Source organism: Bombina bombina, chromosome 9, assembly GCF_027579735.1.
Source record: "Bombina bombina isolate aBomBom1 chromosome 9, aBomBom1.pri, whole genome shotgun sequence".
NCBI classification, from domain to species: Eukaryota; Metazoa; Chordata; class Amphibia; order Anura; family Bombinatoridae; genus Bombina; species Bombina bombina.
In genome coordinates, this window is record NC_069507.1 from 107,698,989 (window position 1) to 107,717,695 (window position 18,707).

At 38.0% G+C, this 18,707-nt stretch overlaps 1 protein-coding gene across 1 annotated transcript in view; it reads left to right on the forward strand.

Annotated features, from left to right (window-relative positions):
- NOC3L (NOC3 like DNA replication regulator) overlaps positions 1–18,707 on the forward strand; it is a 179,314-nt gene that overhangs the window by 145,273 nt on the left and 15,334 nt on the right. The window contains exons 17-19 of the mRNA XM_053692316.1: positions 4,092–4,273; positions 8,653–8,781; positions 18,601–18,698. Coding sequence (XP_053548291.1) covers positions 4,092–4,273; positions 8,653–8,781; positions 18,601–18,698 — 409 coding nt within the window. The remainder of the gene's footprint in view (positions 1–4,091; positions 4,274–8,652; positions 8,782–18,600; positions 18,699–18,707) is intronic.

An 18,707-nucleotide genomic window follows, 5' to 3' on the forward strand; every position in this document is an offset into this window, starting at 1 on the left:
GATGCATAGAGGTAGACGTAGATGCATAGAGGTAGACGTAGATGCATAGAGGTAGACGTAGATGCATAGAGGTAGACGTAGATGCATAGAGGTAGACGTAGATGCATAGAGGTAGACGTAGATGCATAGAGGTAGACGTAGATGCATAGAGGTAGACGTAGATGCATAGAGGTAGACGTAGATGCATAGAGGTAGACGTAGATGCATAGAGGTAGACGTAGATGCATAGAGGTAGACGTAGATGCATAGAGGTAGACGTAGATGCATAGAGGTAGACGTAGATGCATAGAGGTAGACGTAGATGCATAGAGGTAGACGTAGATGCATAGAGGTAGACGTAGATGCATAGAGGTAGACGGAGATGCATAGAGGTAGAGGGAGATGCATAGAGGTAGAGGGAGATGCATAGAGGTAGAGGGAGATACATTCAACAAATTAGGGAGCGCCTCAGCTAAAATACAATGCTAGTAACATTCAATTAGTGCAATGCGTATAGCAGCAATACATGTGACAGGATAATGAAAAAGGTCCATCAATAGTAACTCAACTTAGATAGAAATATTCAGTCCTTCAAAAAAGAGTATACTTAGTCCTCTTTTGACTCTGTGATCCCTGTGTTACTGATATGCAGCTCCTTCTTGGCTTAGATTGTCTGTGCACTTTGTTGTGCTCCATTTGTTCTGTTTTTTCAGATCGTTTGGGAGACATAGATACTTATAGGTAGATACATACAGTAGATAGACGTAGATACATAGATATAGGTAGACGGAGAGGCAGGGTAGGTAGCCGTAGAGGCACGGACAGACTAACATTGACAGACACACAGACATCGAGGGAGAGATAAAGATATGACTGATAGGGATACAAAGATAAACACTTTTTTTTTTTCTTTTTTAACGATGCTAAGCTTTATTTGAGAAAAGTCACATATTCCCAGAACACTCTCCTGTTTACGTTTTATTCAGAATTTCCTGATTTTAGTTGCTCATATGCTTAAAATTTATAGTAGAACTATTCTAGGAGGCTAATAGTCACTAAATTTCCACTCCCGTTCTCTTGGCATGACTATCTGGGATTTCCCAATTGCCAAGCTTGGTTACTTCAACTTAAGATCCTTGGACTCAAGAGGAATAAAAGAAAGAAATTTCTCATGACCTTTCACTTATCAGAGGTTCCTCAGTTCATAGCCATATCCTTTACTTGCCTGTGGGTCAGAGAAAATGTTGTAAATGCTAATCCCAGCATTTACATATACAGGGATATGTTTATTGTACGGTAACAAAGCATTATTAGGGAAACATCTAGTGAACATTTAAAATATATAACTGTTTTCTTTAAAAAAACAAAAAAAAAAAACAATAAATGTCAGTGGTTTACTTTAAGGGTAGAGGTCACTTTGCTTTATCATTTTAATCTGGGGGAAGACGACAAATACCTAATTCTTTTTGGGAAGTGTGAGAAATGACCACACCAAAAACTCTGTATACTGTCCCAGTAATACTTTCTTTACTGGTACAAGAGAGGGCTGTATTTCATTGTGTAGAAATGCCACAGTGCAGTGTACTTTAAGAGACAATTTTTAAAGGACAAATAAATCCGGGGCTGTTGTTGCTGATTGGTTGTTAAATTCACCCACCAATAACAAGTGCTGCCCAGAGTTCTAAACAAACAATTGACTGGCCCCTTAGCTTAGATGCTTTCTTTTTCAAATAAAGATAGCAAGAGAACGAAGAAAAATTGATAATAGGAGTAAATTAGAAAGTTGCTTAAAACTGCACGCTCTATCTGAATCACAAAAGAAAAACATTGGGTTCAGTTTACCTTTAACAAGTGCATAATTAAAAGACAAATTAATGACACTCACTCTGAATTTCAATTTGCTGGCCCCCCTGTATCATGTGACAGCCATCAGCCAATCACAAACTAGTATACGTACACCCTATGAACTTGCGCACATGCTCAGTAGGACCTAGTGCATCAAAAAGTGTGTGTATATAACAAGAATGTGCAAAATGTAAAAATAAAAGTAAATTGGAAAGTCGTTTTAAAACTGCTGCTCTGAGTCATCTAAGTATAAACATATACGTTACATCTGCACTCAAACTATGAGTTTGTCATAGATATTTCACAACATTTTCAATAGCTCTATCTTTTGTTTTTATCACTTGAACTAGTTTATATACTTGGTATAAGAATTCATTTTAAATTCCCTGTCACATGCAAGATGTCGAACACAATCAAACTTTACTGTTCTACTTTAAAAATGAGACAACGGAACATTATAAATAACCTCAAAAGATCTGCTCACACTTAAATTTTGGTAACACCACAGCTGAACTATTCCAGTGCATTCTGCTTTTGTAGTATACTATATTCTGATGAAAGAAAGCTGCCACAAGGTTAACTAAAAAGACAAATGTTTGTCACATGATACTCATCCTCTATTTCCAACACTGGTTTGTCAGTAGATTGGCAAATGCATTTTGGGTTTACTATAGAGCTCAACCGCAGTCATCAAGTACCCCCAACAGGCCAGGTTTTCATTATAGCTGAACTAGTGCACAGGTGAAATAATCAGCTGATGGGTGAGAGCAGGTTAGTAACCACAGTGTTACTAATCAGCTGATTACTTCACCTGTGCACTAGTTCAGCTATAATGAAAACCTGGCCTTTTGGGGGTACTTGAGGACAAACAAACATCCACATTGCTACGTCTTTGTGAATTTCTCCCCAGAACCGTATGATGTCTTGTTTTCCCAATATTTCAATTGAAGAAGCGTCAACACATGTTTATTCACAGAATTCTTGAAAGGTGCATTGCATTTTCTAACCATTTATAGAGTTCCCAGTGATCCATTTTATACCTTCTGGTTGTAGTAAATTGTTTAAAAATAACTACCTTCTCTTTTATTTTGTCACCTAAAAAGAGCCTTTATGTAGCTACTGCAGTGTTCGACCAATCAGTCGGTGAAGAAGGGCTTCTTAGTCCAAAATGTTTATAGATTGTCTTTCCAACACTGCTACATTGGAACATTTATAGTGTTTTTATATTGGTTATCATGTTTTGATATGTTAAAAATATAGCAAGCTACTTATTTTCATGCAAAATGATCTCTTAGAAATGCTCACTGTAGCCACTGCCCTCAGGGAGATTGAGAGCTGACGTGTTGAGAACTTAATTTGTATTCTGCCTCTTCTGAGCATGGGCATAACATTCTTCAGTGTGTCTAGCTTTCACTAAATTGTAAACCAGCTCAGGTTACTCTAGAAGATTCATGACATCAAGATAGATATGTCTTCCTGTCGAGACCCATCCCCCTAGTGCGGCTGTACAGGAAGTAATGGACGCTGCACAAATTTAGTTAAAAAAATAACTAAATACAATTTAAAAACCTTTAAAATGTATAATACATATTGCAATTATATATAATCCACTGCTTGGTGTTTCCCCCCCCCCCCCCCCTAATGAAACAGGCGGTTTTATATCCTCTTTAAAGATTTTGGGCAAAAAGTGACTTTTTATTTAAGATTTTCTTCATTGCACTTTATCTGATTGTGAGGAAACAGTCTGGTTTTGTGTCTTTTACCTTACTGCTGTGGTGGCGGCAGCAGGTACTACCTGTATTTAAAATTTCAATACTGTAGTATTGGGTATAGAAAAGTTATGTAAACAAAGGCAGGAACATAAATCTACCTCCCAAGTGAGTGGGGTGGAAGAGAGAGCCATTTGAAATAGTGTTCCTGCATCACATTCAGACACGACAAACTTTTGATAGCTGATTGCCTGAGTACATTGTTCCTTTAACACATTTGTGTGTCTTTTAATGAATAATTTCTATTTCTGTTTTTCAATTGTTAAGTTCTAGAACCAGCTTTTGTGTTGCTTTTATACGTGTGACAAAAATGACTTAATTGTCTTATGATAAATTGATTTAATTCAAACAAAGACAAGATGTAGTTTTCCAGGATCAGGTTCTCCAAACAGCTTGAACCCCCGCCTTATGCTTTTTTTTATGAGAAGTCTTTTAAAACACATAAATATTACATTTTGCAATGAATTTCTGCATATAAACTCCCTGTCTTTCTTTCAGGCCATACGAACGATGACACTGCAATAGCGCTTCAGTGTTTGGATGTGATGCTCACTAAGCGCAGGAAACAAGTGTCACACCAGCGAGCTCTTGCTTTTGTAAAGCGACTCTCAACATTGGCTCTGCATGTCCTTCCAAATTCTGCTATTGGGATCTTGTCTGCTAATAGAGGAGTAATGCAGGTAATAACCGGCCTCTGGTTTATTCTGTAGCTAATAGAGGGATAATGCAGGTAATAACCGGCCTCTGGTTTATTCTGTAGCTAATAGAGGGATAATGCTGGTAATAACCGGCCTCTGGTTTATTCTGTAGCTAATAGAGCGATAATGCAGCTAATAACCGGCCCCTGGTTTATTCTGTAGCTAATAGAGCGATAATGCAGGTAATAACCGGCCTCTGGTTTATTCTGTAGCTAATAGAGGAGTAATGCAGGTAATAACCGGCCTCTAGTTTATTCTGTAGCTAATAGAGCAATAATGCAGGTAATAACCAGCCCCTGGTTTTATTCTGTAGCTAATAGAGCGATAATCCAGGTAATAACCGGCCTCTGGTTTATTCTGTAGCTAATAGAGCGATAATGCAGGTAATAACCGGCCTCTGGTTTATTCTGTAGCTAATAGAGGGATAATGCAGGTAATAACCGGCCTCTGGTTTATTCTGTAGCTAATAGAGGGATAATGCAGGTAATAACCGGCCTCTGGTTTATTCTGTAGCTAATAGAGCGATAATGCAGCTAATAACCGGCCCCTGGTTTATTCTGTAGCTAATAGAGCGATAATGCAGGTAATAACCGGCCTCTGGTTTATTCTGTAGCTAATAGAGGAGTAATGCAGGTAATAACCGGCCTCTAGTTTATTCTGTAGCTAATAGAGCAATAATGCAGGTAATAACCAGCCCCTGGTTTTATTCTGTAGATAATAGAGCGATAATCCAGGTAATAACCGGCCTCTGGTTTATTCTGTAGCTAATAGAGCGATAATGCAGGTAATAACCGGCCCCTGGTTTATTCTGTAGCTAATAGAGCGATAATGCAGGTTATAACCGGCCTCTGGTTTATTCTGTAGCTAATAGAGGAATAATGCAGGTAATAACCGGCCTCTAGTTTATTCTGTCCACCCCCGTATCAGTAACCTATATCCTAGGTCAGTGATGGTGAACCTTGGCACTCCAGATGTTTCAGAACTACATTTCAAATGATGTTTGACTGGACTTCAGAGTGCCATCACTGTCCTACGTGATCTTGACAACCTCTAACATTTCTATGAAAAATACAAAAAAGTACAAGCAATAATTAAAAAAATAATAAAATATATATATTTAATATTTTTTTACAATTTTGCCAGATTTTACATTTAAAAAAAAAAAGTTTATAGGGACAATAAAATCAAATTAAACTTACATGATTCAGACAGAACATGCAGTTTTTTAAGAGACTTTACAATTTACTTCCAATATCAAATTGTGCACAATCTTTTTATATGCACACTTTCTGTGGCACCAGCTACTACTGAGCATGTGCAGGAGTTCCCACTGTATACGTATACTAGTCTGTGATTGGCTGATTGCTGTCACATGATACAGGGGCCGGTAAAATGACATTTGTCTGAAAAAATATCTACTGTTCACTTATAATTGAGTAAGTGCAATTGCATTGTCTTTTATTATAAAAGTGCTGATCATAGAGTTCTAATGTATATAATATTGTTTTCTCTGCTTTTTTATTGCACCTTTATACGGTACCATCTTCCAATCTTTAGTAGAGCTATAACAAGCCTGTTCTTAATCGTGCTAATTATACGTCGTCATACAATGGCTAAAAGGACATAAGAGCCAAAATCAAATGTGCTATGGTACTAGAGCCTTTTATTATTGCATTATTTCTTCTGAACACCACCGATAAGCCAATCATAGGCAGCATATTTGCATACACACAAATCACCAGCCACGGTTATCTCAGGAGTTGAAGTTTACTGATACTCTGGAGCCGTGTTTACCTATGTGTTTATTTGTTTACCCCTGTAATAGAATTAGTTATATGAAAGCTATTGTGCAATAAGAATATGATTTAACGCATTAGAGCATTTTATAATTGCTCTTTTATGTCCGTTAAAGACGAATGAAAATCAAAATAAAGTTTCATGATTCAGATAGAGCACTGGTTTTCAAACTTGTCCTCAGACCTCCCTAACAGGCCAGAATTTGACGATATCTGAACTGGAGCACAGGTGAAATAATCAGCTGATTAGTAACCATGTTTATTTTACCTGCTCTCATCCAAAGTAATCCTTAAAACCTGGCCTGTTGGGGAGGCCGAGGACAGGTTTGAAAACCAGTGAGAGAGCGCATGTTATTTTAAGACCACTTTAAATGTTCTACTGGGAGCTAGCTCGTAATTGGTAGCAACACTGATGCCTATTTTAATTGGCTCACGAGATGTGTTCAACTGGCTACTAGTAGTGCATTGCTTCTCTGTAGCTGACTTTAACTATGTGTTTAATCTTGTTGCATGGGTTTAACATTTTAGTTACATGTAATTATAACATGCTCTAACAGCGTTTTCTTTTTGCAGTTTTATGTCGCTCTGAGTTGTATATCAAAGAAAAACAAAAACATTATACATCTGTGATTGCTACGATTATAAATATAATTGTTGGCTTATATGTATGAAATATCTGTGCAAGTGTCAAGTTATATTTTCATGCTCTCAGTTCTTTGGGGTGTAAAGAAAACCAAACAAGTGGGTCAGGTTAGTGTAATAGGAAGTATGAGCGATTTGTGCTAGTTGGTACCTAGACTAGAGGTAAAAGTACTGTTCTCTACAGGACTTGGTGCCAGGCAGGTTGCATTAGGAAGTAGCTGGCTGGGGCAGTGTAATACTTAGCAATATTATAACATTTTCTGTTACATAAGATATCCAAAGCACAAATTAATTGCATCATTTACACAAATCAATTTAATGATAATTTGTGTAACAAAGATTGATTTTTTTTTTTATAGGAGCTAATTGAAGCTTAATATTGGTGTAAAGTTTAGCCGGGTGTCAGTAAACTTAGTTGGGTGCTGTGTCTGTGGACGTTTTGGGGAGAACACCAGTAAATATCATAACAATTTGTTTTTAAAATAATCTAAAGCTGTAACCAATGGGTATATATGACCATATAGGGACATTAAATGCTAGATAGAATTATGTATTCAAAGCAAAGAATCATTTGCCGATGTATGTTTTACATAATTATAGTTGTTTAAAAAATAAGTGTTAAATGTAGAGTCAATAAAGCTGGGAGTCACCATGTTTTAACCTAAGTATCCTTGTGTGTGCTGAGCGTTATAAAAGGGTCACTTGAGTGTGCGACCTTTGTGGGATATAGCGGCACTTAATCTGGAGTCTTTTTTTTTTTTTTTTTTTAATTGGAAAGCAAACCATTTCAGAATTAAATTACAGGAAAAGAACAAAAAAATTAATGAAAGTATATTGCCAAGTTTTTACTTTTTTTAAATGAATTCAATTTATTTTTTATACTGTATATTTGGCATGTGAATTTGGATAATTTGTGAAGATTCGAATGCGGAAGAGGCAGCTGCTCGCGGTATTTGTCTGTTTTCTGAGTCAGATTTCTTCTTGTGAAAACGCAACACACTAAGATCTGTTCAAATCCAGAACTTAGTGTGTTGTACTTTCACAAAAGGGAATCCGGCTCCAAAAAGAGAAGAATAACACAAGTGGCTGCCGCCTTCTGCATTCGGATCATCACAAATGTTTCAAAAACACATGCCTACTATATATCATTAAACATTTTATATTACAGTCTGAAAGTGCTTAAAGGGTTCGTAACCATCCTAAAAACAAATCAGACTGCTCTATATAAAATAGCTTATAACTCCAGCATTTCACTTTGTAGTTTGACTCCTAAAACTGCCCATATGCATGTTCTGCTTTTTTGTTTTCTCTGTCCTTGTCAATGCAGCCTATTGAAAGTCTTATACATGGAGCAATTAAGCTATAACAGGGGCTGCTCCAGGTTTCCATGAGACTTTGAAAGCTTGACGCATGCGCAGAGACTGGTGCTGCGCAGGAAGTCGCATTGCAGTTTTATTGCTGTGCGGATCAATTGCTGGTCTCTGTGCATGCGTTTAGCTTCACAGCCTGGATCAAGAGCGCACTTTACTAGAGTTTGATGGGCGCAGTGTACGACTTCGGATTGGCTTTATTGCCCTTTAGGAAAAAGTGGGGAAAAAAGTAATATATAGATGGGCAGTCAACAGATTCAAACCAGTAAGTGAAATGCTGTAATTTTAAACGGTTTTACAATTTAGATATACCTAGTAGCTATACATTACAATAATATTCTGGGGCAAATAAATATATATGGGGCTTGTTTTTAGGAATAGCTCCTGTCCCTTTAACTTCTTAAGGACACAGCCTCAGTTTGCTCAATTGTTCCTTGACCGAATAATTCTGTCATTGGTCGTTAAGGGGTTAATGTCACTTTAACAGATTCAGGGTGGTTTTAGCACTTTATGCTGTTACAGATTCTCTTTCCTTTTTTTTTGTATCTTTAAGGTATTTCCAAAAACCGATATCCTCCTCGATAATGAATCCCACGGCAGCGGGATCTATCTTCCTGAGCTTCACGAGCCGGAATATTGCAATGCTCAGAATACTGCCCTGTGGGAGCTGCATTTACTACAGGTATATTATTTATTTTATTCTTAAAACTGTCATGTAAACAAGTACTTTGGTAGTCTGTATAGTTTATACAGTAAGTTGTATACAACCTTGGTACGAATGTAAAATATACTTGTCACACGGATGTACAAACTGTTTGATATATTCTGGCTCCTCTGCTCAAAACTCTTTTGCCAGAATTTTAGCAAATTTATTGCTGGATATCTGATTTATTTATTACACAGAATGTACTTTGATTATTTTGGAATGAAGAACATTTGGTGGAGAATGGATTATGGAACAGACCAAAAAGCCTTTAGAAAAATATGTTTAAAAGTTATTGAAGTATTTTCTTTATAGTTAAGGTGTATTTTCATATTGCAATGTTAGCTTGAGGTGTCATAAAACAATATTAATTGCTATTAAAGAGACATCATTTTTTTTTAAATATTTTTATGTGTATAGAATGTATTGACATTTAAAGGGTCACGATTGAAGACTATTTCCCCCTCCCCCCCATAATTCAGTTAGAGCATGCAATTTTATACTACTTTCCAAATTATTTCTATCATCTAATTTGCTTCATTCTTAGTGTCCTTTGTTGAAAAGCATACCTAGGTAGGCTAAGGAGAGGAGATGCACAATGGGAACTAGCTGCTGATTGGTCATATTTACACCTCTTTTCATTGGTTCTCCCGGTGTGTTCAGCTAGCTCCCAGCAGCGCATTGCTGCACCTTTAGCAAAGGATATGCAAGAGAATGGAGCAAATTTGATAATAGAAGTAAATTGGAAAGTTGTTTAAAATTGTATGTTCTATCTGAATCATGAAAGAAAAATGTTGGGTTTCATGTCCCTTTAAGCTTTACATCACAGACACACTGCATATTATACAATTGTTTATTCAGGTAAACTGAAAGAAATGCAGAATGTATTTTTCTAATTATTACTAACCTTTTAATACAATTTCCTGCTTTCATTAACAATGTTTAAAGTTAAAATATTGTGACTTCTAAATATGTATTTACCAAATATATATGCAGTCTTAATTGGAAACTCCTTAACCGTATTCCCAAAAATGACTATAAAGTGACATTTGTGCATTAGCACGTTCTAGCACCCCCCCCCCCCAAAGGTTTTAGGCCTTTATTGTTTTTTGGGTCAGTGTTTAAAATGTTGATTTGTTTTTTCATAACAATTCAAAAGAAAATGGGCTCGCAAAACACTTGCATACAGGTGGATTGAATTGCATGCATCTAATACCATTTTCTCCCTGAGAGAAGGCGGAGAAAAGAAGGGCAGGGGAGAAAAGGGAGGGAAAGGAGAGAAAAAAGTGGGGAGGGAGGACGGAAAGAAGGGAGGGAAAGAAAGGAGTGAAAGAAGGGAGCAAGGGAGGGAGTTGAGAGAGAGGAGGGAGTTGAGGGACGAAATGAGGGAGAGGGGGAAAGAAGAGAGAGAAGAGGAAGGGAGGGAAAGAAGAATACACTTTGAAACAATCACTGCCCTTCACATGCAACAACATACAGTAATTACCATTATTTAAGTAATGAAACTTTTTAAGTGTCCATTTACTATTTACTCTGTGGGTTCATGAATGCAGAGAATGCTAGCTATTAGTAGCTAACATACATTAGCGCTGAGAGTTTATGATTAGACATCACATGAATGCAGAGAAAGCTAGCTATTAGTAGCTAACATACATTAGCGCTGAGAGTTTATGATTAGACATCACATGAATGCAGAGAACGCTAGCTATTAGTAGCTAACATACATTAGCGCTGAGAGTTTATGATTAGACATCACATGAATGCAGAGAAAGCTAGCTATTAGTAGCTAACATACATTAGCGCTGAGAGTTCATGATTAGACATCACATGAATGCAGAGAAAGCTAGCTATTAGTAGCTAACATACATTAGCGCTGAGAGTTTATGATTAGACATCACATGAATGCAGAGAAAGCTAGCTATTAGTAGCTAACATACATTAGCACTGAGTTTATGATTAGACATCACATGAATGCAGAGAACTCTAGCTATTAGTAGCTAACATACATTAGTGCTGAGAGTTTATTATTATACATCACAAGCTGATCTAAGCAGTGCACAGACGCATCCAGTCTGTTAGTTACAAAGACCTGCAATAAGCACTGCGCTCGCAGACCCACCACAGCTGACAAGGGGGAGGCAGCATATCGGCACAAAGTCTTCTCCAGCCTCACCTTGTAAGCATATCCCCGGGCAAGTTTCTCACCAAGAACGTTTCCACTGCAAAAATGCCAGCGGCTCTAAATAAATCAACGGTTTAAAGGAGTGACCTTTAAGGCATGTGCGCTGATTAAGAGCGACCTTAATCAGCGCACGTGCCTTGTCTTCTCTGTAAAAGCCTGCACTTTATCTCTCGCTGTACTGTGTGCTGGCTTTTAGAGAGAGAATAAGGCAGATGTGCTGCCCCCCCAAGTCTGCTGCCATAGGCACCGGCCTTGTTGGACTAGGCCATAATACGCCCCTGTTACTCCTATTATCAATTTTTCTTCATTCTCTTGCTATCTTTATTTGAAAAAGGCATCTAAGGTTTAAAAGATTGTATCCTTTACCAGCAAAATCTATAGAGTTTTGGAAAAAGATCCCCAAAGTTGATGGGGCTATTTCTACTCTTGCTAAACGTACCACTATTCCTATGGAAGATAGCACTTCCTTTAAGGATCCTTTAGATAGGAAGCTTGAATCTTATCTAAGGAAGGCCTATTTATATTCAGGTCATCTTCTCAGACCTGCTATTTCTTTGGGTGATGTTGCGGCTGCATCAACTTTCTGGTTGGAAAATTTAGCGCAACGTGAATTGGATTTTGACATATCTAGCATTGTTCGCTTACTGCAACATGCTAATTATTTTATTTCAACTATCACTGGAGGAAAAGGAGTTTTTTTGCCTCAGGATAATAAACCTAAGGGTAAATCTAAGGCTTCTAACCGTTTTCGTTCCTTTCGTCAGAATAAGGAACAAAAACTCAATCCTCTTCCCAAGGAATCTGCTTCCAGTTGGAAGCCTTCCTCAAATTGGAATAAATCCAAGCCATTTAGGAAACCAAAGTCTGCCCCTAATTCCGCATGAAGGTGCGGCCCTCATTCCAGCTCAGCTGGTAGGGGGCAGATTAAGGTTTTTCAAGGATTTTTGGATAAAATCTGTCCAAAAATCATTGGATTCAGAGCATTGTCTCTCAAGGGTATCGAATAGGATTCAAAGTAAGACCTCCTGTGAGAAGATTTTTTCTCTCACGCATCCCTGTAAATCCAGTAAAAACTCAGGCTTTTCTGAAGTGTGTTTCAGACCTGGAGTCTTCAGGGGTAATCATACCAGTTCCTCCTCAGGAACAAGGTTTGGGGTTTTATTCAAACCTATTCATTGTACCAAAGAAAGAAAATTTGTTCAGACCAGTTCTGGATCTGAAAATTTTGAATCGTTATGTAAGAGTACCAACTTTCAAGATGGTGACTATAAGGACTATTCTGCCTTTTGTTCAGCAAGGACATTATATGTCCACAATAGACTTGCAGGATGCATACCTTCATATTCCGATTCATCCAGAACACTATCAGTTTCTGAGATTCTCTTTTCTAGACAAGCATTACCAATTTGTTGCTCTTCCATTTGGCCTAACAACAGCTCCAAGAATCTTTTCAAAGGTTCTGGGTGCCCTACTATCTGTAATCAGAGAACAGGGTATTGCAGTGTTTCCTTATTTGGACGATATCTTGGTACTAGCTCAGTCTTTACATACTGCAGAATCTCACACGAATCAACTAGTGTTGTTTCTTCGGAAACATGGTTGGAGGATCAATTTACCAAAAAGTTTCTTGATTCCTCAGACAAGGGTCACCTTTTTAGGCTTCCAGATAGATTCAGTGTCCATGACTCTGTCTCTAACAGACAAGAGACGTTTAAAATTGGTTGCAGCATGCCGGCTCCTTCAGTCTCAGTCATTCCCTTCAGTGGCTATGTGCATGAAAGTTTTAGGTCTCATGACTGCAGCATCGGACGCAACCCCCTTTGCTCGTTTTCACATGAGACCTCTACAGCTTTAGAAAAGTGTTTAAGCAGAGCGCTGGTTTATAAACAGGATACCACACAACTTACAAATAAGAAAAGATCCTTCTATATTTTCAAAAATGTAGTAAGAATTATGGTAATAGTAAGTGCGCTAAAAGAAAGCTAAAGGTATCCAATATTATCCAGTATTAAAAAGAGTTATAAATATATGTATAAAAGTGAAAAGTGTGATAAATGTGTATAATTCACAGTCAAAAATGGGGGTGTGAGGGGAAAAAAGGGGGTCTAAGCAAAAAAATGACAGTGTCCGCAAAAAATAAGTGATTTGTATCTTGGGAAGAACTGATGTAATCTTCTAATCAATGGTGTGCTATATAATCAAAATATGTGACAATAAGTGATGTGTCTATATATTGGTGTAATAATATCAAACTTTAGATAGTGTATGTGGGAAAAAAACAATACGTTAATTTGTAACGAAACGTTATTTTGTAACGAAAAAACTATAATATCTAAAAAATTAAGCAGCCTAAATCATATATCAAAAATATTTATTTATCCACACTCACAAACAAATAAAAGGGGACGTCTCCCCTAATAAAAAGTAATAAAAGCAGATTTAAGCAAGTAGAAATTCAAATCTAAAAAAGCAGACTTTGCTAAGAAAATGTGTTAAAAAATCCACAGTATTGTGCAGAGAGAGACAGTTCCTTATAGCATCCGAACCTTTCGTTGTTACTTTATAGGTAGATTTTACTGACCAAGTTCAGGATTTAGAAAAAGTGTAGGCTCCTTATAGTACTATACAGTCATTCAACTTTATTGGACTTATTGCTTTAGGATACTTTCTACTTACTTCACCACCCGTGTGGCAACGATATCACCTGTACAGCTCCAAGTATCCAAACTGAGTCAGTGCGCCGCGTGTATCTCGGCGTCTGACGTCATCGGCAAAATTCAGCCGCTGTCACCGTAATAGTTGGCTTTTCTGTATATTATAATCCTAGGTGGTTTTGGACATAATCACTTCTTATGTTTCCAACAGAGATAGTTCCCTGCACTTAGTGCTAATTGCACGCAGGAAAAAGGTGGATGTTGAGAAATGTAAATAACCCGGGTTAATAAGTCAAGTTGAGAAAATCCTTAAGTATAGAATGTCCTCATTCAAGCAGTAATGTCAGATAACACAGCCACTCAGATCAACGCGTTTCGCTCGCCAGGGAGCTTTTTCAAGATGGAAAAAGCTCCCTGGCGAGCGAAACGCGTTGATCTGAGTGGCTGTGTTATCTGACATTACTGCTTGAATGAGGACATTCTATACTTAAGGATTTTCTCAACTTGACTTATTAACCCGGGTTATTTACATTTCTCAACATCCACCTTTTTCCTGCGTGCAATTAGCACTAAGTGCAGGGAACTATCTCTGTTGGAAACATAAGAAGTGATTATCTCCAAAACCACCTAGGATTATAATATACAGAAAAGCCAACTATTACGGTGACAGCGGCTGAATTTTGCCGATGACGTCAGACGCCGAGATACACGCGGCGCACTGACTCAGTTTGGATACTTGGAGCTGTACAGGTGATATTGTTGCCACACGGGTGGTGAAGTAAGTAGAAAGTATCCTAAAGCAATAAGTCCAATAAAGTTGAATGACTGTATAGTACTATAAGGAGCCTACACTTTTTCTAAATCCTGAACTTGGTCAGTAAAATCTACCTATAAAGTAACAACGAAAGGTTCGGATGCTATAAGGAACTGTCTCTCTCTGCACAATACTGTGGATTTTTTAACACATTTTCTTAGCAAAGTCTGCTTTTTTAGATTTGAATTTCTACTTGCTTAAATCTGCTTTTATTACTTTTTATTAGGGGAGACGTCCCCTTTTATTTGTTTGTGAGTGTGGATAAATAAATATTTTTGATATATGATTTAGGCTGCTTAATTTTTTAGATATTATAGTTTTTTCGTTACAAAATAACGTTTCGTTACAAATTAACGTATTGTTTTTTTCCCACATACACTATCTAAAGTTTGATATTATTACACCAATATATAGACACATCACTTATTGTCACATATTTTGATTATATAGCACACCATTGATTAGAAGATTACATCAGTTCTTCCCAAGATACAAATCACTTATTTTTTGCGGACACTGTTATTTTTTTTTTTCTTAGACCCCCTTTTTTCCCCTCACACCCCCATTTTTGACTGTGAATTATACACATTTATCACACTTTTCAATTTTATACATATATTTATAACTCTTTTTAATACTGGATAATATTGGATACCTTTAGCTTTCTTTTAGCGCACTTACTATTACCATAATTCTTACCTCTACAGCTTTGTATGCTGAATCAATGGTGCAGGGATTATACAAAGATATCACAATTAATATCCTTGAATCCCAATGTACGACACTCTCTGACATGGTGGATCGATCACCATCATTTGGTTCAAGGGGCTTCTTTTGTTCGCCCAACCTGGACTGTGATCACAACAGATGCGAGTCTTTCAGGTTGGGGAGCTGTTTAGGGATCTCTGACAGCACAAGGGGTTTGGAAATCTCAAGAGGCGAGATTACCAATAAATATTTTAGAACTCCGTGCAATTCTCAGGGCTCTTCAGTTCTGGCCTCTGCTAAAGAGAGAACCGTTCATTTGTTTTCAGACAGACAATATCACAACTGTGGCTTATGTCAATCATCAGGGTGGGACTCACAGTCCCCAAGCTATGAAAGAAGTATCTCGGATACTTGCCTGGGCGGAATCCAGCTCCTGTCTAATCTCTGCGGTGCATATCCCAGGCGTAGACAATTGGGAGGCGGATTATCTCAGCCGCCAGACTTTACATCCAGGGGAGTGGTCTCTCCATCCAGATGTGTTTTCTCAGATTGTTCAGATGTGGGGGCTTCCAGAGATAGATCTCATGGCATCTCATCTAAACAAGAAACTTCCCAGATACCTGTCCAGGTCCAGGGATGTTCAGGCGGAAGCAGTGGATGCGCTGACACTTCCTTGGTGTTATCGACCTGCTTACATCTTCCCGCCTCTAGTTCTCCTTCCAAGAGTGATCTCCAAAATCATCATGGAACAGTCTTTTGTGTTGCTGGTGGCTCCAGCATGGCCACACAGGTTTTGGTATGCGGATCTGGTTCGGATGTCCAGTTGCCCGCCTTGGCCACTTCCGTTACGGGCGGACCTACTATCTCAAGGTCCGTTTTTCCATCAGGATCTCAAATCATTAAATTTGAAGGTATGGAAATTGAACGCTTAGTTCTAAGTCATAGAGGTTTCTCTGACTCAGTGATTAATACTATGTTACAAGCTCGTAAATCTGTCTCCTAGAAATATTTATTATAGAGTTTGGAAGACTTACATTTCATGGTGTTCTTCTCTAAATTCTCCTGGCATTCTTTTAGAATTCCTAGAATTTTACAGTTCCTTCAGGATGGTTTGGATAAGGGTTTGTCTGCAAGTTCCTTGAAAGGACAAATCTCCGCTCTTTCTGTTTTATTTCACAGAAAGATTGCTATACTTCCTGATATTCACTGTTTTGTACAGGCTTTAGTTCGTATTAAGCCTGTGATTAAATCAATTTCTCCTCCTTGGAGTCTTAATTTGGTTCTTTACAGGCTCCTCCATTTGAGCCTATGCATTCTTTGGACATTAAACTACTTTCCTGGAAAGTGTTGTTCCTTTTGGCTATTTCTTCTGTTAGAAGAGTTTCTGAGCTATCTGCTCTTTCTTGTGAGTCTCCTTTTCTGATTTTTCATCAGGATAAGGCAGTTTTGCGGACTTCTTTTCAATTTTTACCTAAGGTTGTGAATTCTAACAACATTAGTAGAGAAATTGTTGTCCCTTCCTTGTGTCCTAATCCTAAGAATTCTTTGGAAAGATCCTTACATTCTTTGGATGTGGTAAGAGCTTTGAAATATTATGTGGAAGCTACTAAAGATTTCAGGAAGACTTCCAGTCTATTTGTTTTATTTTCTGGTCCTAGGAAAGGTCAGAAGGCTTCTGCTATTTCCTTGGCTTCTTGGTTGAAATTTTTGAATCATCAAGCTTATTTGGAGTCGGGTCAGGCCCCCGCCTCAGAGAATTACCGCTCATTCTACTAGATCAGTCTCCACTTCGTGGGCTTTTAAGAATGAAGCTTCAGTTGATCAGATTTGCAAAGCGGCGACTTGGTCTTCTTTGCATACATTTACTAAATTCTACCGTTTTGATGTATTTGCTTCTTCGGAAGCAGTTTTTGGTAGAAAAGTTCTTCAGGCAGCTGTTTCAGTTTGATTCTTCTGCTTTTTGATTTAAGTTTTTTTCTTTCAAAAATGAAAATAAACTTATTTTTTTGGGTTGTGGATTAATTTTTTCAGTGAAATATGGCTGTTTTTATTTTTATTCCCTCCCTCTCTAGTGACTCTTGAGTGGAAGACTCCACATCTTGGGTATTGATATCCCATATGTCACTAGCTCATGGACTCTTGCCAATTACATGAAAGAAAACATAATTTATGTAAGAACTTACCTGATAAATTCATTTCTTTCATATTGGCAAGAGTCCATGAGGCCCACCCTTTTATGGTGGTTATGATTTTTTGTATAAAGCACAATTATTTCCAAATTTCCTTTTGTTGATGCTTTCTACTCCTTTCTTTATCACCCCACTGCTTGGCTATTCGTTAAACTGAATTGTGGGTGTGGTGAGGGGTGTATTTATAGGCATTTTGAGGTTTGGGAAACTTTGCCCCTCCTGGTAGGATTGTATATCCCATACGTCACTAGCTCATGGACTCTTGCCAATATGAAAGAAATGAATTTATCAGGTAAGTTCTTACATAAATTATGTTTTCACCTCTCCCTCCCCACTTTTCTCTTCTCCCTCCCTTCTTTCCCTCCCTTCTTTCCCTCCCTTCTTTCCCTCCCTTCTTTCCCTTCCTTCTTTCTCTCAACTCCCTCACTTGCTCCCTTCTTTCACTCCATTCTTTCCCTCCCCACTTTTCTCTTCTCCCTTCTTTCCCTCCCTTCTTTTTCTCAACTCCCTCCCTTGCTCCTCTCCCTCCTCACTTTTCTCTTCTCCCTCCCTTCTTTTTCTCAACTCCCTCCCTTGCTCCTCTCCCTCCTCACTTTTCTCTTCTCCCTCCCTTCTTTCTTCCCTCCCCTTCTTTTCTCTCCCTTCTATCAAGGAGATAATGGTATGAGATGCATGCAAGTGTACGCAAGTGTTTTGCTAGCCATTTTCTTTTGAATTGTTATGAAAAAAAACAAAAAACATTTTACACACTGACCCAAAAAAATATTAAGGGGAAAAAAGGCCTAAAACCTTTGGGGGGCAGCAGAATTTTGAGTGCCTAGGGCAGCACAAAACCTAAATACGCCACTGAGTAAATTAGAAAGGTGCTTAAAATGTCATGCTCTATCGGAATCACTGAATAAAAAAATTGGGTTCAGTGTCCCTTTAAGCAGGTTACCGAACTGCTGTTGTGACAACCCACCAGAAATCCCCAAACCTCCACTTTTAGCTCTGCTTTTTCCTGGGACTACAATTACTAAGACTCAGATTTGTAGTTCTGTGTTTCACAGGGGCCACAAAAATTAGTTCAGAAGGGCCCCTGTAGTATACAGGCCACTGGTATAATTGTCAGTCTAGTATGAACATTGTCAACAAATAATAAAAAAAAAAAGGCCACAACTAACTGGTCACATAAGGAAAAGTGTCTTCTGTGATTAAATTGGAAACCTGTTAATATGCTGCGATTTGAGTTTGTGTTTTGTTTACTTGCAGAGACATTTTCATCCTGTTGTGCGGATATTCGCAGCACATCTTTGTGTAGGGGCCCCATCTGATGGCTCAGGGTCTTTACATACGGATTTAAGCCGCAGGTACAAGTG